Consider the following 20,443-nt stretch of genomic DNA (forward strand, 5'->3'; position numbering starts at 1 on the left):
AGAGATAAAATTTCAGTGAAATTTTCCCTAGAGACAAAAATTCAGTGAAATTTTCCCTAGAGAAAAAATTTCAGTGAAATTTACCCCAAAAACAAAATTTCAGTGATATTTACCCCAAAAACAAAATTTCAGTGAAATTTTCCCCAAAAACAAAATTTCAGTGAAATTTTCCCTAGAGAAAAAATTTCAGTCAAATTTTCCCTAGAGAAAAAATTTCTGTGAAATTTTCCCTAGAGAAAAAATTTCAGTAAAATTATCCCTAAAGACAAAATTTCAGTGAAATTTTCCCTAAAGACAAAATTTCAGTGAAATTTCCCTAAAGACAAAATTCAGTGAAATTTTCCCTAAATACAAAATTTCAGTGAAAATTTCCCTAAAGACAAAATTTCAGTGAAATTTTCCCTAGAGACAAAAATTTCAGTGAAATTTTCCCTAGAGACAAAATTTGTGAAATTTTCCCTAAAGACAAAATTTCAGTGAAATTTTCCCTAGAGAAAAAATTTTAGTGAAAATTTCCCAAGAGACAAAATTTCAGTGTAATTTTTCCTAGAGACAAAATTTCAGTGAAATTTTTCCCTAAAGACAAAATTTTAGTGAAATTTTCCCTAAAGACAAATTGATAAGTAGACCGATCGACTCAGAATCACTTACTGATTCTATTTAGCTATGTCCGTCTGTCTGTTGGTCTATCCATGTCAATTTGTGTACAAACTACAGGTCGTAATTTTCATCCGATCGTCTTCGAATTTGGTACAGGCATGTTTTTCGGCCTAGAGGCGAAGTCTATTGAAGTTGAAAAAATCGTTACAGATTTGGATATAACCCCCATATATATGTTCGTCCGATTTGCAGAAATAATGCAATAAAATGGTAATTTGTTAACCGACTCTCTTGAAATTTGGCAGAAAGGATTTTCTTACGACTCTCGACATTATTTGTGAATTTCATATTCACAAGAAGCTTAGCTGGATGCTACAGGATTTTCTTACGACTCTCGACATTATTTGTGAATTTCATATTCACAAGAAGCTTAGCTGGATGCTACAGGGCGCGTCCACAGGAGACGGCCTCTAACTGCGACTCTCCACTCGATACCGCTAATTGTCCGCGACTGCAGTTGCAGCTACTCCGTATGGAGCATTCCCCTATCCGCAACCTGTGGGCAATGTAGCTTCTTGTGATAACGAGTGCCACCCGGCCGGTAGGGTAGGTGTAGGGTATTATACAGTCACCACCGCCCGACTTTTGCCCTTCTTTCCTGGTTTTGTTATCATGAGAAGCTTAGCTGGATGCTACAGGCCGCGTCCATAGGAGACGGCCTCTCACTGAGACTCTCCACTTGATTCCGCTAATTGTTCGCGACTGCAGTTGCAGTTACTCCTTATGGGGCATTCCCTTATCCGCAATGTAGCTTCTTGTGATAACGAGATAACGAGTGCCACCCGGCCGGTGGCACCGGCTCTTGCTTAAATACTATAGACCGGAACGAGCTTGCTCGCCTATAAGAGCTTGACGAGGATCGCCAACTCAACATGCAAATGTGACTTCAACAACAACAACAAACTTTCTTTTTCCGTTTTTTTTTTAATTTTTAATTTATTTTTTAATTTTTAATATATTTTTTAATTTTTAATATATTTTTTAATTTTTAATATATTTTTTAATTTTTTACTTTTTTTCATTTTGTATTAATTTTTTTGTAATTTTTTAATATTATTAAAATTTTTTTTATTTTTTTTAATCCTTTATAGATTTTTTTCTATTTTTTTAATTTTTTTCTATTTCTCTAATTTTTTATAGAATTTTTTTTTAAATTTTTTTATATTTTTTCATTTTTATATGGCGAGGTAAAAATATTTTTTTTTTTCATAAAAAAATTTTCCTTTTCATGACACTATAAAAATTTAATTTTCATCAAACTTACCTCTTGATACCATTTTCAATGGTCTCCAATACCAATGTGGATGCTTCGTGGACGTAGGTTTTTGTGCTGGCCGAAGAGAAACCTGAGATGGCTGAGGACTCTGAAATTGAAGAGCGTCTTGAGTGATCTAATGTGGGTGACATGCCCGAGCGACCTACACACAGTTACCCCCCCGACCCATATAAAAATCATAAATTTGTTTCAAAATGTTAAAAAACGAATAAAAATTGATTAGCAACAAAAAAATAAAGAAAAAATTATAAAAAAAATAAAAAGATTTAAAATAAAAAGTGCATTGAGTTGGGGAGGGAATAGAAATAAAAAATAATGAAATAAAAAGTTAAGAACATAGTTAAACCATAACACCGGTTATATACAAAACCATATATTGTTGTTGTCGTTGTTTCAATTCATTGATGTGGTTTTCAGTCAAAACGGATTGAGTTAAGTCCAGTGTTGAATTTCAAACCAAAAAAGAGTCAAAATTATAGCGCCAGGAGTGCGTACCAAACCAAAGAGGAAACAAATGAGAATTTTTGTTCGTTTGTTTTTTGTTTTGAGTGTTTTTGTATATATGAAATGAGAAAAGATAAATAATAAATAAAAATTAATAATTTTTATTAAATATTTTTTTTTGTAATACAAAAGCAAATTAAAACGTTTTTACATATTTTTTCAAAAAAAAATTAAAGTGTTTGATTTTGAAACATTTTGTTTTAATTTTTTTTCACACAAATTTTTTTGTGGCATAGTGCATGTGTATGAGTTTTGTGATGTATTGCCAGGTGCAGGTGTGCGTGTGTGTGTGAAAGGCGTGTATGGGTGTGAGCGTGATTTAGTGTTGGTTTTTTTATACATACAGTTGTTCATTTTTTTTGGTTTTAGTTTAGTTTTGTTATAAAGACAAACATTTAGTTCAACATTTTGTGTGTATGATTTTTTTGATGTTGAGTTGATTTTTTTTATTAATTTTTGTTTTCGTCGTTGTAGAAGAGAAAGACAAAGATTTTTGATTTTTCGGTTTGTTTTTTTTTTTTTTTAGTAGAAAATAAGAAAAGAAATGAAAGAAATGGAAATTAAAATTACACACAGGAAAGGGAAATGAAAAATGTTATGATATATAACAAAAAAACTGATTAAGAAAAACAAAACACATAGAGGTAGATACTATCAAACTAGAGGGACCTATGATAGTTGTGCTGTCATGAAAACGATGGATTTTCTGGTTAAGCATTCAAAATGGTAGTATTGATGCTTACCATTTTATCGTTGCTAATGGTACTAGATGTTGAAGGCAAAAGAGTTGAAAGGTTGAAAAAATCTAGAGTATGCCAGTTATTAATATAAGTAGCCATAATATATACTAAACACTAAATAAACGCCCTATTGATGATTTTTATCTCATATCAAACATGTCTATGTATGATATAAACTGTGATGAAAAATTATTTCTCTACCTAGTTTTTACTAGAACTATAACCTATACACGACCAACTTTTCAAGAAACGGGTTTAGATCAATGCAGAATCCGAACGTAAGCAACATTTGCTAACATTGATACAATTTTGTAGAAAATTATAAGACTTTTTTTTTTAAAAAATTAAATTTCGTTTCAAAATGCTTGAATATCCAAAATAAAAATATAGATAAAAAATCGAAAAAAATATAGAACTAATATTTGAAAAAAAAATATTAAAATAAAATTTTGAAATTTTCCTCTAAAAAAAATTGTCAATAATTTTCTATATTTTTTTTTCTAAATTTTTTTCAAAGAAAAAAACTGAAAAAATTTTCTATACATAAAAATATTAACAAAACTTTCCACAGAAATCAAAATTTCTCAGCTTTTTTTCAATAGAAATAGAGAAACATTAGTTCTGCAGAGGGACAATAACCGATTGTATAAAAAAAATTATAGAAAAAAGATTTAAGAAAAAAAATATTAAAAAAAATTTAAAAAATTATTAAAAAAACTAGTTATAGTCCGATTTGGAACATAAATAAATGCTGAACATTGTAGAAGTCATTGTCTAATATTTCCGTTCATTCGGATAAGAATTGCGCCTTGTAGGAGCTCAAGAAGCAAAATTGGGAGATAGGTTTATATGGGAGCTGTATCAAGCTATTGATCGATTCAGAACATATTAGACACATATGTTAAAGGTCATGAGGGAAGCCGTTTTACAGAATTGCGCCCTCTAGAGGCTCAAGAAGTTAAGATCCCAGATCGGTTTATATGGCAGCTTTATCAGGTTATGTACAGAGTTGCACCGAATTTAGCACAGTTATTGAAAGTCATAACAAAACACTTCATGCAAAATTTCAGCCAAATCGGATGAGAATTGCGCGCTCTATTGGCTTAAGAAGTCAAGATCGAAGATCGGTTTATATGACAGCTATACCGGATTATGAACCGATTTAAATCATACTTAAAACAGTTGTTGGAAGTGATACCACAACACTACGTGCAAAATTTCAAATAAATCGGACGAGAATTGCGCCCTCTAGATGCTCAAGAAGTCAAGACCCAGATCGGTTTATATGGCAGCTATATCAAAAAATTAACCGATTTCATCCATACTCAGCACAGTTATCGGATGTGCTACCAAAACACCACGTGCAAATTTCAGTCAAATCGGATAAGAATTGTACCCTCTAGTGGATCAAGAAGTCAAGATCCAAGATCGGTTTATATGGCAGCTATATCAAAACATGGAACGACAAAGCCCATTTACAATCTCAACCGACCTACACTTATCAGAAGTATTTGTGCAAAATTTCAAGCCGCTAGCTTAACTCCTTCGAAAGTTAACGTGTTTTCTACAGACAGACGGACGGACAGGGCTAAATCGACTAAAAATTTCATGACGATCAAGACTTTATGGGGTCTTAGACGAATATTTCGAGGAATTACAAACAGAATGACGAAATTACGAATGACCCCAATCCTATGGCGGAGGGTGTAAAAATCCTAAAATTTTGTAAAATATAATTTTGTTTCGCTTTCTAAAATAAAATTTTCACTGAAAAAAAATTTGAAAACGATTGAAAAAGAATTTGTTTTCTAAAAAAATTAAATGTTGACAAATTCAAATCAAAAAAAAAAAATATTTTTGTAAGAAATATTTTTGTAAGAAAGAAATTTCTATAGAAATAAAATGTTAACAAAAATTTTCTCACTACCAACTTAGCTAGCAAGGCGGCTAAAGGGATAACCATCGCAGGAATTTTAATTGACAGGAATTAATAATCTTCTTGACAGGATTCGAACGCTAGCGTTCAGCGTAATAAATGGACCTTCGGGTAGTGGAACTGAAGTATTAAGACATTTAAATGCCAAGGAGGATATTTAAGAACTGTCCGATTGAGAGAAAAGAATCCAAAATTTTGTAAAGAATCAAAAAAGCGACTCTTGTTCTGTACACCTGGAGGAGGGCAATCGAGGGAGTTTAAATCTCATGCTGTTGAACGAGAGATTACAAATCCACTTAGTGTTCAATTCTGAGCTGGATTCAAAGAATGGCTTGTCAAATTATACAGCCTACATCTGCAAGTTAAAACCGCGTATCGTGCATTGCCTGTATATCGCTGAGGTCAGATCTGTAATGCAATATGGTGTTGTGATTTGGTGGACGCCACTTCAAAAATTCAACTGCCGTTCAATAATCGCCCGTATGCGAGAAAAGTTAGTTGGTGCATTACAGCTGCACCGAGGACGATAGTCTTTTATGCGGACTAAATGATCACGTGGGCTTAGGTGTATTCGGATGAACCTCAATAGGACGGGACAAGTGTTGCCGTTTTTGGTAGGTTCCTACCAAAATTGGTAAGTTTTTATTCTTTTGATAGGTTGATATGCTGACCTTAAGGTTGGTAGGTTTTTCCAACATAAAGACTACTCAAAATGATATTACTTTCCGTCATTGCTGTGTATTCGTTAAGAGCGTAGAATAAAACCATGGATGTCGAGAAATCAAATATTGGTACAACGAGTCAAATATTGGTGTCATTGCTTCAAATTTCAGGAAAAATGGCGTAATTTCTGATATTGATAATGACTGGTGCGAATGTTAAGATAACTCTTTGAATTTTCGTAAATTCTGAATAAGAAATGAAGCTTTTGTGCGTTCAATGCCTTCAGTGGGGCAACAGGACTTAATGGCAACAGCATACAGATCTGGTCCTTCCACTCAGATGTGGAAGGGTCCATGCAACTCACTGTAACGGTGAAAATGGGTAGCAAAAACTATTAAATTACGAGATCGCTGTATCAGAGGAGGCCACCGTAGCGCAGAGGTTAGAATGTCTGCCTATGACGCTGAACGTCTGGGTTCGAATACTGGCGAGACAATCAGAAAAAATTTTCAGCGGTGGTTTTCCCCTCCTAATGCGGGCAACATTTGTGAGGTACTATGACATGTAAAACTTCTCTCCAAAGAGGTGTCGCACTGCGGCACGCCGTTCGGACTATAAAAAGGAGGCCCCATATCATTGAGCCTAAAAATAAAAAACTTAAATCGGACTGCACTCATTGATATGTGAGAAGTTTGCCCCTGTTCTTTAGTGGAATGTTCATTGGCAAAATTTGCATTTTTGATCGCTGTATCACACTTGGCACGTTTGTTCATGGAAATCAGGGCAATAATACGACTTTTATGAAATTAAGATTTCTCATCGGGGGATCGGTATTTAACGATGTTTTATAAATTTAACGATGAAGCTTTTGTGCGTTCAATGCCTTCAGTGGGGCAACAGGACTTAATGGCAACAGCATACAGATCTGGTCCTTCCACTCAGATGTGGAAGGGTCCATGCAACTCACTGTAACGGTGAAAATGGGTAGCAAAAACTATTAAATTACGAGATCGCTGTATCAGAGGAGGCCACCGTAGCGCAGAGGTTAGAATGTCTGCCTATGACGCTGAACGTCTGGGTTCGAATACTGGCGAGACCATCAGAAAAAATTTTCAGCGGTGGTTTTCCCCTCCTAATGCGGGCAACATTTGTGAGGTACTATGACATGTAAAACTTCTCTCCAAAGAGGTGTCGCACTGCGGCACGCCGTTCGGACTATAAAAAGGAGGCCCCATATCATTGAGCCTAAAAATAAAAAACTTAAATCGGACTGCACTCATTGATATGTGAGAAGTTTGCCCCTGTTCTTTAGTGGAATGTTCATTGGCAAAATTTGCATTTTTGATCGCTGTATCACACTTGGCACGTTTGTTCATGGAAATCAGGGCAATAATACGACTTTTATGAAATTAAGATTTCTCATCGGGGGATCGGTATTTAACGATGTTTTATAAAGATATAGGCCATCTTTGAGTGTGATTTCAACAAACAATCGAACGGACAAGTCTAGATCATCTACAAGTATAATGACGATCTATTTAGTTTGTGTACTTTGCAGGGTTGAGAATGTATTATTGGATGTTTTGCGAATGGAATGGCAAAATGGCCAACTCTTTGGCGGTGGGTAAAAAAGATATTCCCCATTTTTAGCTTGTAGAACTTTTGGTAGGTTTTGGTTGGGGATTAGAACGATTTTTCTTCAATTTTTGTAGGAAATTATTTTCTTGAGTGGCAACACTGTACGGGGCATACAGAGACGGTTAACCGATAGCTGTAGTATGTACCAAGCGAAGGTCTTTGTAATGAAAGAAGTAGCGGAGTGGCTAATATGTCGTCGCTATCGCTAAATATCTTCGCAAACAGCCATATAGACATTTAATTTCTGGAGTATTTCTGAATTCAAAAACCGCCTTTGGTTATCACAGATCTCTCAACAATTTAAATTCATCTTAAAAGTTTAAAATTCATTTGTTCTGGGTACCGGGTCACAGAGATATCCTTGAGAATTGTGGAGCGAATGATGGGCAACTGTAAAAATATGCTATAGCAACACTCTTTCTGCAAGCATAGCTACAACACTAATATGACACCACTAAATGTCCCTTACCTTCAATAAAAACTATCCTAAACTTATTCCACAGTAAAGATAATCTTTCAAAGCTAAACCTAAGGGCTTTCTATGACTATACTACCTAATAATTCGGGGTAACTCAGGGCAACGATCTTCAAAACACAACTAACTATACATACACATACAATAGTGATATTAAGTGATGCATCATTGTGAGTATCAAAGGATAATAGAAAAAAAGGAGATGATGGTGATAATGTTGAAGAAACAACACATTTTTCTAAAGGGTGTTGTGGATGGGGTGGACTTTAGGTAATTACCAAGTGAATTGCTTTTGGACAATACAGCACGATCGACAGATAATGAACGTGAATCACCGTTAAGTGTTCCTGTTGGGGTTGTAAGATTATGTTGTTGATGTTGTTGTGACGTTAATGCGCCACGATCAGCCGAATGGGTGCGTGTCTTGGAACGACTTAAACGTTTTTTCAAGGTACCAAAGAAATTGCGTTTCTTACTGCGGCCACGATCGTCCAGATCTTCGGCTGGAGAGGCCAAGGGCTGTTGGCTCATCATACCGTTGCGAGGTAAACTGTTGCTGTTGTAGCCATTGTTGGTATAGGAGCTTTGCTGGCCATTGGCCGGGGAATAGCCACTCATGGAGGAGGAGGCACCATTCAATTGGTAGTTATTAAGACCATTGGGCGAGGAGGCAGCATTGGGTTGTCCATACTAAATACAAAAGTGAAGGGAGAAGACATTTTTAACCGCAATAAATAAGAAAAATGCAATAAATGCAGTCTTTAAGGACATAAAGCTTTCAAAACTCGCATGCTTTTAACTTGAACGGGCATTTTAGTACGAATAGATGGAAACTTAAACTTAAGTTTACAGCTTTCTTGGGTAAGCTTTTAAATTTTTGGTTCTCAGAGTTGTTGTGGTTGGTGTAAGCTACTTACCTCTGTGGTAGAATCTCCCAAAGCACTATCGTTACCTGCGGTTATATCTAGGGACGGTTTATCATTTAGGCACTCATTTTGTGGATACGAATCAGTGGGACTAGCGGTTATATCTGTGGTCACTGATGTATCCTGTGTTATCTGTTCTATATTCTCTAGACTATCCAAAGGCAGAGATTCGTTGGCCTCCAATTCTCCAGTGCTGTCCAGAGCCTTTGAGACGGCGGCATTTAAAACATCTTGAGATTCTTTAACTTCGATTTGTCCATCTTTATTGATTTCGACCTTTGTTTTTGGTTGATTTGAGTGTTTTTGCGAAATTTTGACAATTTTTAAGCGAGGGTTAATAGAAGCGCAGAGTTTTGCGAAAAATATCCCAAAGTTTCCATGTGTTTCACAGAAAAATTGGACAACAAGTCAATGGCATGAAAAGAGAACATTTTAGGGGTTAGCATTTCAACAAGTTCTATTCTATTAGGTAACAAAAATTTTTCGTATTGTTTTTTTTTCTTTGTTGTTATTGACACCTTAGTCATATGCTCTTCGGCTTATTTTGCCCAGTTTTAATGACTGAATAAGTGAAAGCAACTTAGATTAAAAACTTAATTTAGACATTTTGTTTTTTTTTTTGTTAAAAGAAATATTGTATGTAACTCAACGAAAAACAAAACTCAAACAAAATTTTTCAAAAAAGAAGAACTAAAAATGCTATGAGCTTTTCTAAAAACATGAAGATATGCAAAAATTGAATTTACCTTAAATGCATTGGGATTACTTGAATTCTGTCGATACAACAAAATGATGGTGCAATTTCAGGATGACAAATTTCAATATGAAAAGGGATAACAATTTTCATAATGAGCAGTTGATTTGTTTCGATTGATTTTGCAAAGATGATCGACAACGGCAAGTGCAGAGATTTCAAAAAATACATGAAAATAAATTTGAAAAAAAATAAATCATAAAAACCAATATTGATGACAACAATTGAATCAATCATAAAAAAGCTACAAATGGGTGGCTTGAAAGATAAAACTAACGATCGAAAATATGTTGAGATTTTAGTATTTTTGTAAGCTCGTCTAAGGACAACATAGGCTTAATCTTAATCGGCTCCATGCCCGGTGAGTGTGAACATACACCTAAGTCAATTACTGGCTTAGCTGTTTGTTCACACTCTAAGTCAGGAATTCTGTTCTTTTCACAAATACCCTGATTATTCTCCATTCCGCGATCCTAAGACGCTTCAAGTCTGGTAATAAGTCCCCAACTAAGTGCCGCCATCTGTTATCCGAGAAAGCCAGGGAATGCCATAGGATATGCTCCAACATGGGTTTGCGATGGCGAAAGATTTTCGCCCAATTAGCCTGTCATCTTTTTTATACTGAAGATTCTTGAGAGGTTGATAGAAACATATCTTAGGACAAAGAACCCTGGAGATCACTTTTCGCGGCAGCAGCATGCATATAGTAAAGGCAAATCCATTAAAACACTCCTTCAAGACTTAGTCGGCTACAAAGAAGTTTCTCTCTCTGTCAAGAAAGGTAGCATTTCTTGACATTGAAGGTGCTTTCAATAAGGTAAAATCGACGTCAATCATGAAAGAGTTGGAGATTCTAGGCATCAACTCTACCATAGGAAAGTTTATTAATAACTTACTTACTAAAAGAAGCATTGCGCAGGCTTGAGATCTGTGAATTTAAAAAATGAGTCAGCAGAGGAACACCTTCACACTGGACACTGGATTGTCATTAACAATATATTATTGTCTATGAAAGAAAAAGGCGTAAAAGTGATCGCATATGCTGATGACGTGGCAATTGTGGTTAAGGGGAAAGTTTCCAAGCACTCTAAGAGATATACTTCAGGAAGCTCTACCTGCAACAGCGAAATGGGCTACAGAAAGTAGTCTGGGCATAAATCCGTGCAAGATAGAAGTAGTTCTTTTCAGCTGGAGTTGCAAGTTACCTACACTGGCATCTGTTTCCTTGGGAGGAGACAATGTTCCCTTTACAGAAAGCGCAAAATACCTGGGCGTTTTGCTGGAACTTCAAATCCAACATTTTGGAAAGGGCAAGAAAAGCAACTCTTGCCCCATACACCTGCAAGAGAGACATTGGTAAAAGTTTGGGGTTTTGGACCGCGCATCAAGCACTGGGTATAAACTGCAGTTGTCAGAACTATAATTCTATATGGTGTTGTGGTCTGGTGGATGGCGTTTCAAAAGTCCCCCTACTGCTCTATACTTAAGCGGATCCAAAGGATGGCTTGTTTGGGCATCACAGCCGCACTGAGGACGAGACCATCTGATGCTGAATTTAATGCTAGACCTAATGCGGCTAGACAAATTGCTGAGACCATTGCTGTGAGGCTAAGGGAGCTTTCTCTTTGGTAATGTGGCCGGTGCATACAATGTGTTATCCTTGATACAAAATCCGATCCAGGCAGTGTGGATTACACCCTACATGAGCCGCTTTTTGATAAAAAGTACTGCACCTCTATTCATGATGGAACCGTTTGGAACTACGATATCCCTGGTAATAGAAGTTACATAGACTTCTATACGGATGATTCCAAACTAGACGGGTTTTGGGGTATAAAGATCTACAACTAGTCATATCGAAAAGGCTACCCCTCCACTGCTGTATATATCAAGCGGAGATCCTTGCAGTTAAGGAAGTGGTGGAATGGCTGAGATATGTCGTAATGAAGAAAAACGTATTTCTGAACACAAAAACCGCCCTCAACTGTCGCAGATCTCTCTACGAGATGGCTGAACAGTTAAAAGTTCACCTGTTCTGGGTTCCGGGCCACAGAGATATCCCAGGGAATTGTAAAGCGGACGAGCTTGTGAGACTAGGAACTATCTTACACATTCCAGGGATACTGGAATCTGTGGGTATGCCTTTAGCGACATGTAAGCTAAGGATCAGGCCCAAAGGAAAACGAATGATAGATGGTCACAAAGAGGGGGCTGTGAGCATTCCAAAACTATGTGGCCTAATCTAGACTTGACGAGGTCTACCGCATTGCTGTCACTGGCTAAAAAAGAAGTCTCAGTCATTGTGTCCCTCATGACAGGTCACTGTCTAATCGGAAAACATGTTGACAGACTGAAGGTTGCCAGCAACGACTATTGCAAAAGCTGTGAGGACATCTAAGAAGATGTATCACAATGGACGAAAAAGTTGAAGTGAGTCTGAAGGCAGACTGCCACTTAAACCTAACCTAAAGTTTACAAATTGGTTACAAATGCTGATATTGGCCTGCGGATATAAAATGAATTCTTTTCACAACGCTTTGTTTAGTTTTGTTTATAATAGCGTTAACCCGGGTCATAAATATTTAGGCAGCAGAAACCGATGGCTTACCATTCGCATCCTGATGCACAACAATACTCAGTTAATAAGAAGGAAAGGTAAGGGGATGGATGTGATACTCTCTCTCTCTCTCTCTCTCCTACAAACTGAACATTGTTGACTCAAGTAAAGTTGTCTAGGGTGAATCAGGACGATTACACTTGTCTGTCTGTACGGATTTAAGTTAAGCATCCTCTTTTGTGTGAGTTTTTTTTGGTTGAACAAACAACAAAAAACCCGGATAGGAAAACAGTTATTAAAAGTCAATATTAATTCTGTATTGGTGATCTTAAAAATTTCCTTTCAACATATTAACGATCCATATGCAATTGTAATTGAAATAGTAATTATTATCTAACCCTTAATTAAAATCCCAAAAATCGAAACATTTCATCTTACTTACCCTCTGAACGCTATGTATGATCAATGTACTCTTACTCGGCTGGCCATTGGTGGTATTCAAGGCGCCCTCTTGCAAGGCACGCACAGCAGCATCAGCCAAATTCGAACCATTCCGCAGGTGTTCATTAATGCTGGGCGTACTTATGTGCAAGGCTTCTTTTAGTTTATAAGGCCTGGGGCCGGCAGGTATTTCAGCGCCCTCAATGAACACAAAGTCCACGGTGATGGAACCGAAAACTTGTTGTGTTTCATAGGGACGGGGTTGCAAGGCCAAAACTTGCGTTGAAGCAGGGCCAACGGCCAGCTCATCAATGCCTACCAGACCAAGACCCAAAAACTTGGGATTACCGCTGGCATCGGCGGGGCGGTCATAGACTTCGAAGAGGATCTCAGCAGATTGGGGGGACAAATCGCTAGAATTATTAAAAAGTCATTATACATATGTTGAGGATATGATTAGGCCTTTCCAACTCACAATAAGAAATGCTCATCCCAATAGGGTTGATTGCCTTGTCTGGCACCAGTTTGATTTTTCTGTGGCGGTTCATCCATTTCTATTACCACATAGGGATCATGGGCATCCTTCAAACCATCGCCTTTGACAATTTTCACCAGCAAACGTCTACCCGAGACCATGGATTGTGCTCCATGGGAACCCATGCCAAAGTCCATGTTGTTCTGCACAATGTTGACATATTTGTATGTTTGCAGGGAAATGTAAAGAATATTTAAAAATGAATAAGAAATGTTATGACCATGTGAGGGGGGTTATTTTTTCATCTTTCTTCTTCCAAAAAATACTCCAAACATAACAGAAAAACACTAAAATATGCCTTTTTGATGGGATAGGGATAGGTTGATATGCAGAGGAGAAAGGGAATCTATACAAATTTTATTTAACTAAAAATTTTTGTTTTTTTTCTAATCTTGACATGGGGTTTCAACAATTAAGGGTACTTAAGAAATTTTGCAAAATTTTAGTAATGATAAAAATATTGCAAGTGTCCCTGGAAATAAGAAAAAATTAAAAAAAAATAGAGGAACATTTTTAATGTCAGTTTTTTGATGTGCAATACCAATAAGGATAAATTCGAAAATATTCTGGCAAACAATGGGTATAGAAAGTATGCTTTTGTTGTAGTGGTTGAGTTGTATGTGTTTTGAAAGAAAATAAAAATTTGGAAAAAAAATGACGAAAAACACAGCATGTGATCTGTATTTGGACTATGCTAAGGACAGACAGACTAGTATGTCTAAATGTATGTGAACTGAACCAGCCATTAATTCGAAGCCCATCAATATGATTTTTAATGGGTCTAGCTCTTATTCATGGGTTGTGGAAACAAAAGCACCTAAAAAAATTCCTTAAAATTAAGTAAAAAATTTTTCACCAAAAGAAAAATTTACTTAAAAAAAATTAAAGTAAGCTAATATATCCTTAAGCTAAGGACAAAATTTTGTTCAGTGTAAAAGGAACTATTTCTCCTTAATGGAATGTTTACAAAAACTTCAGTGGTAGTAGTGTAAGGAACTAAAAAAAATATTGCAATTTCTCTATAATTAATTTGGATTTTCCCGAATTTTAGCGCAAATTAATTCAACAGCAGTGATAGGCATATTTTAGAGCTTTCCAATGGAAATGTTAAAAAAAAAAAACAAATTATAAAAGAAAATGTTTAAATTTTGTTTTGTAGTGGTTTTTAGAGGGCTTGAGAACATAGAGAGTGTTGTGTTTTACATTATCCATAAAAATAAAGAAAAAAATCATTCAAATCTGTATACCAAACACCAATGTAAGTTAACACTGCAAAAATGTGTAATGACAACAAGAACAGAATACTGTAATAAAACATATACATAATACGTAAGTACGAGTAACTATTGCACCGGGTGTAAAGGGTCTGAGAGGAATACCAGGATAACCAGATTTGTTTTTGTTTATGCCTTGAAAAGAAATAAAAATGTTTTTAACATGCCATGAAACTCCCCAATGTGGGAGATACATCGATTCGAATAGTGTATAGTTATGAAGATATGTACTCTAGTTAAACAACAATAAACAATTATTCGCTCTCTCTCAATGTTCTTACGCTCACCGCCACTGTCTCATATTGCATGGGATATATTACAGGCAAATCGAGGGGTTCAACTTCGGCTCGGGGGCATGTTGTATAGATGGAGAAGTCCACTGGGTAAATGGTGTCACGCAAGGCACGGGTCATCATGTCCGAAATAACAGCTTGAACTTGAGTTTCTTCCTGGTCCATGGGTTTGATGGCACCCACACTGTTCATGGTAATGCGAATCTGGAAGAAAGGGAAGAGGATATATATTAATGACTTATAGGAATTTTTACATAAATATAACACCAAGGACAATTTAAGTTTCACTTAACATACAACGTCCTATTGATAAGAAAAAATTATCGTTATCGAATAAGAAACAAGTAAAAAGGCATTAAGTTCGGCCGGGCCGAACTTTGGATACCCACCACCTCGGATATATATGTATGTAAACCACATTTCGTCGCAATCCGGTGAAAATTCGATAACTTATGCACCCAAATTCGGCACAGACATTGAGTAGTCTAGTAACTTTAAGTCACTGTTGAATTTTGTATTTCAAATTTCAACAAAATCGGGTAATGAATAAAGCTTTTATGGGCTTCAGACCCTTTATCGGCGGATCGGTCTATATGGAAGCTATATCTAAATATAGTACGATCTGAACCATATTTGGGTCCTATGTTGGGAGGCGTAGAACTACTCACTGTTTAAAATTTCAGCGAAATCGGAAAAAAATAAAGCATTTATGAGCTTCAGACCTTTAATCGGCGTATCGGTCTATATGACAGCTATATCTAAATATAGTCCGACCTCAACCATATTAAGGTTGGATATCGGAAGGCTCAAAACAAGTCACTGTTTAAAATTTCAGCGAAATCGTGTAATAAATAAAGTTTTTATGGGCTTCAGACCCTTTATCGGCGGATCGGTCTATATGGCAGCTATATCTAAATATAGTCCGACCTCAACCATAGTAAGGTCTAGTATCGGGAGGCTCAAAACAACTCACTGTTTAAAATTTCAGCAAAATCGTGTAATAAATAAAGCTTTTATGGGCTTCAGACCCTTCATCGGGAGATCGGTCTATATGGCAGCTATATCTAAATGTAGTCCGATTTAATCCACATTAAGGTCAGATGTCGAGAGGCCTAGAATCACTCATTGTTTAAAATTTCATCGAAATCGGATAAAAAATAAAGCTTTTATGGGCTTCAGACCCTTTACCGGGAGATCGGTCTATATGACAGCTATATCTAAATATAATCCGATTTGAACCATATTTAGGTTAGATGACAGGAGGCTTAAACTAACCCACTGTTTCAAATTTCAGCGAAATCGGGCAATAAATAAAGCTTTTATGGGCTTCAGACCCTCTATCGGCAGATCGGTATATATGGCAGCTATATATAAATATAATCCGATTTAAACCATATTTGGGTCAGATGTCGGGAAGCCTTAAACTTCTCATTGTTACAAATTTCAGCGAAACCGGATAAAAAATAAAGCATTAATGGTCATTAGATCCTTTATCGGCAGATCGGTCTATATAGCAGCTATATCCAAATATGGTTCGATTTGGCCCTTTCAAGAATTTAACCAGCGTGCATCAAAAATACGTATCTGTGCCAAATTTCAGTTTAATATCTCAATTTTTGAAAGCTGTAGAGTGATTACAACAGACAGACGCACAGACACACGGACGTTAAATCGCCTTAGAATTTTACGACGATCCGAAATATATATCCTTGTAGGGTCAGAAATTGATATTTCGATGTGTTGCAAACGGAATGACTAAATGAATATACCCTCTATCCTACGGTGGTGGGTATAAAAATTGTAGTTTGTATTTTAATATGTTTACTGAACACATTCTGTCTTGAATATCTGGGTCAACCGGAGATAAACTTTGTTGACGCCTCATTTTTTCGGTTGTTATCCTACGGAACATACTTGCAAAAACTTATTTAGTTTCCACATTGTGATATAGAGATATTTGTAAATTGCGATGCATACACCAGCAAAAAGCTTAAAGTTGCATGCAACGTCCAGCCAGCATGTCACAATATGCATAGCATGTCATTTACTGACTACATGAGTCCGATGGCAGACTTGAAACTAACCTAACCTTACCTTCTTCCATTTTATGGACGGAGCTCATTTTTGGCTCAATGAGCACCTAAATAAGCAGAATTGTCGATTTTGGAGTAAAGATCAGCCAAAAGCATTGCAAGAGCTACCAATGCATCCAAAAAAAGTCACAGTTTGATGCGGTTTATGGGCTGGTGGCATCAGTGGACCTGGATAACTACCGCTGGATTTTTTTTTTAATTGTTCTCACCAGGATTTGAACCCAAGCGCCCAGCGTGATCGCTGGTCATACCAAAAAAAGTCTGTCAGAGATGTTGCTTTTTATCTGTTGTCTGGCATACTCTTCTCATTAACCAAATTAACAATACTGCCTTCTAGGTGATATGCTAATATTCTACAGGGTAAATATTTGTACTCATTTTTATCGGGATATAAAATACCACTCTGTACTAATTCATAATGTTTTTTGAAGTCTTAGAGACAAAGGTTTATATTGTGTTTTATATATTTACTCTCTATTACTTACATCTGGGAAACCTTCCACACGCAAATCACCCTTCAAGGTATTGTAGTTCATGGCATTGGCAATACGAGCCCGGAATCTGGATACTGTCAACTTATAATGTGAGGCTTCTACTTTGCCAGATTTTTGACGGAAAGCCTTTACCTGGAAAACAGGCATGGCATCGCAATCGAAGGTGATTAGCTGAAAATTGAGAAAAAATAATAAAATATTATATAAACCAAAAAGAAATACAAAAATACAAACCATATCAGCGGGATTTGCTTCATCGGCATTACAGAAAATGTTACTCAAACTCGGTGGAGGACTGTCGGGTAAAACGCGAACAATTTCAACGGCAACTCCTTGCTGTAAAGGTAAGAGAAATAGTATAAATTAATATGAGGGTGTTCATTTTAGTTTTATTGAAATTCCTTAAAATATAGCCTTAAAGAGAAATTTTACTTAAATTTTATCTATACGGAAAATTGAACAGATTTTTGTTTATTTACAAAATTTTAATGAAATTTTGTGTTTAGAGAAAATTTTACTGAAATTTTGTCTTTAGAGAAAATTTCACTAAAATTTTGTCTTTAGAGAAAATTTCACAAAAATTTTGTCTTTACATCTTCCTTTTTCTGAAGACAAAATTTTGTCTCAAGAGAAAATTTTTCTAAAATTTTGTTTTAGATAAAATTTCACTGAAATTTTGTCTTTAGATAAAATTTCACTGAAATTTTGCCTTTAGATAAAATTTCACTGAAATTTTGTCTTTAGATAAAATTTCACTGAAATTTTGTCTTTAGATAAAATTTCACTGAAATTTTGTCTTTAGATAAAATTTCACTGAAATTTTGTCTTTAGATAAAATTTCACTGAAATTTTGTCTTTAGATAAAATTTCACTGAAATTTTGTCTTTAGATAAAATTTCACTGAAATTTTGTCTTTAGATAAAATTTCACTGAAAATTTGTCTTTAGATAAAATTTCACTGAAATTTTGTCTTTAGATAAAATTTCACTGAAATTTTGTCTTTAGATAAAATTTCACTGAAATTTTGTCTTAAGATAAAATTTCACTGAAATTTTGTCTTTAGATAAAATTTCACTGAAATTTTGTCTTTAGATAAAATTTCACTGAAATTTTGTCTTTAGATAAAATTTCACTGAAATTTTGCCTTTAGATAAAATTTCACTGAAATTTTGTCTTTAGATAAAATTTCACTGAAATTTTGTCTTTAGATAAAATTTCACTGAAATTTTGTCTTTAGATAAAATTTCACTGAAATTTTGTCTTTAGATAAAATTTCACTGAAATTTTGTCTTTAGATAAAATTTCACTGAAATTTTGTCTTTAGATAAAATTTCACTGAAATTTTGTCTTTAGATAAAATTTCACTGAAATTTTGTCTTTAGATAAAATTTCACTGAAATTTTGTCTTTAGATAAAATTTCACTGAAATTTTGTCTTTAGATAAAATTTCACTGAAATTTTGTCTTTAGATAAAATTTCACTGAAATTTTGTCTTTAGATAAAATTTCACTGAAATTTTGTCTTTAGATAAAATTTTACTGAAATTTTGTCTTTAGATAAAATTTCACTGAAATTTTGTCTTTAGATAGAATTTCACTGAAATTTTGTCTTTAGATAAAATTTCAATGAAATTTAGTCTTTAAATAAAATTTCACTGAAATTTTGTCTTTCCATAAAATTTCACTGAAATTTTGCCTTTAGATAAAATTTCACTGAAATTTTGTCTTTAGATAAAATTTCACTCAATTTCAATAAAATTTTGTCTTTGCGAGAAAATCGGACAACATTTAAAGCGCTGGTTATCCCCTCTTAATGCTGGCGACTTCTGCGAGGTACCTTGCCATGGTAATGTACAAAATTCTCCCAAAGAGGTGTCGCTCTGCAGCACGACGTTCGGACTCAGCTATAAAAAATGGATCCCTTATCATTGAGTTTAAACTTTAATCGAAAAGCACATATTAATGTGTGAGATGTTTGCCTCTGCTTGGTTCCTGGGAAAATTTTTACTCTACTCCCAAATGTATTTCTTTTATGTCCTATATTACCGTATTGGTAAATATTTCCGAAATACCCCCAATTTCGGGGGTGGGGTGTCACAGACACTTGGCCCTATAAGCTTCATGCTCTACTTTCAAATACATTTTATGTGAGCCCCATATTGAGATGAACGGTAACTAAGTTCTTTTTGTGGGTGGAGTGGACCCCAGGGGCTTTGTCCTGAAATTGAGTTTAAATTTCTCGAAATTCAATCAATTTCCACCCCAAATAGTTTTTATATAATAGGGAGATGTTTTGGGGTGGAACGGCTCCCCAACCACATGACTCTTCAATGGGATATCAAATTTGTTTTCTACTCTCAGGCACCTTTCGTTTGAGCTCTAAATTGTCGTGATTGGTCTATATATTCATTTGGCTGGTTTCGGGTGGTCCCCGAGGAACCCGACCCTTACAATAGAAACCATATTTTGTTTTTGATGACTGTAAGAGTGAAAATTTCGAACGAATCGCATAACCAATCTCCGAGATCTGGTGTTTTTAAAAATTAGGGTAATGAAAAGTGCTTTGAAGGGGAGGGATAGCGCCTCAGACATTTCGACTCAAACATGGATATCAAACTCAAACATGCTATCCCATATGCCTTTAATTTAAGCCCCATATTGCCATAGTTGGTAAAAATATGAACCGTTTGGAGGGTGTTTTGGGGCTGGAGCGGGCACCGGCACTTTGCCCTGGAAATAGATATCAAATTCGTTCTTTACTCCTAAATACCGTTGATTTAAGCTTCATATTGCCATAGTCGGAAATGAAGTTCAGTTTAGGGGGTGCTTTAGGGCGTACCCCCAAACACTTGGCTCTAAAATTTGATATTAAATTCGTTTTCTACTCTTAAATACCTTTCACTTGAGCGCCATATTGTCATAATGAGTCAATTAACCTATTGGACGTACTTTTCGGAGGAATAACAAAAGCTAGGTTTGAACGCAAATTAGAATGTCAGCTCCATGGGATTCAGCTATATGGGATTCAAAAGAAAGGTATTTGTTTCTTTTGAATCCCATATAGCCATGGTCGGTTAATATACCCATTTGGGGGTATTTGGGGATGCGGTGACCTCCCATTACTTGGCCCTTTTTTTTTGTCATATTTTTAATCTACTGCCGAATATATTTCATTTAAATATCCA

General features: G+C 35.5%; 1 protein-coding gene across 15 annotated transcripts in view; it reads right to left on the reverse strand.

Moving 5' to 3' along the window:
* LOC106080706 (uncharacterized) overlaps positions 1 to 20,443 on the reverse strand; it is a 136,185-nt gene that overhangs the window by 13,440 nt on the left and 102,302 nt on the right. For 5 of the 15 annotated variants that reach the window (XM_013242182.2, XM_013242183.2, XM_013242190.2 and 2 more), the window contains 9 exons: positions 17,494 to 17,595; positions 17,251 to 17,430; positions 14,667 to 14,876; positions 13,046 to 13,248; positions 12,572 to 12,983; positions 9,565 to 9,591; positions 8,810 to 9,094; positions 8,171 to 8,582; positions 1,925 to 2,078 (listed from right to left, as the gene is read on the reverse strand). In XM_013242182.2, coding sequence (XP_013097636.2) covers positions 1,925 to 2,078; positions 8,171 to 8,582; positions 8,810 to 9,094; positions 9,565 to 9,591; positions 12,572 to 12,983; positions 13,046 to 13,248; positions 14,667 to 14,876; positions 17,251 to 17,430; positions 17,494 to 17,595 — 1,985 coding nt within the window. Of the gene's footprint in view, positions 1 to 1,924; positions 2,079 to 8,170; positions 8,583 to 8,809; positions 9,095 to 9,564; positions 9,592 to 12,571; positions 12,984 to 13,045; positions 13,249 to 13,400; positions 13,578 to 14,666; positions 14,877 to 17,250; positions 17,431 to 17,493; positions 17,596 to 20,443 lie in introns of those variants that run through there. The other 10 variants (XM_013242193.2, XM_013242191.2, XM_013242188.2 and 7 more) reach the window with 10 other exon arrangements.

The sequence above is a fragment of the Stomoxys calcitrans genome, chromosome 5, assembly GCF_963082655.1.
Source record: "Stomoxys calcitrans chromosome 5, idStoCalc2.1, whole genome shotgun sequence".
In the NCBI taxonomy this organism is placed as follows: domain Eukaryota; kingdom Metazoa; phylum Arthropoda; class Insecta; order Diptera; family Muscidae; genus Stomoxys; species Stomoxys calcitrans.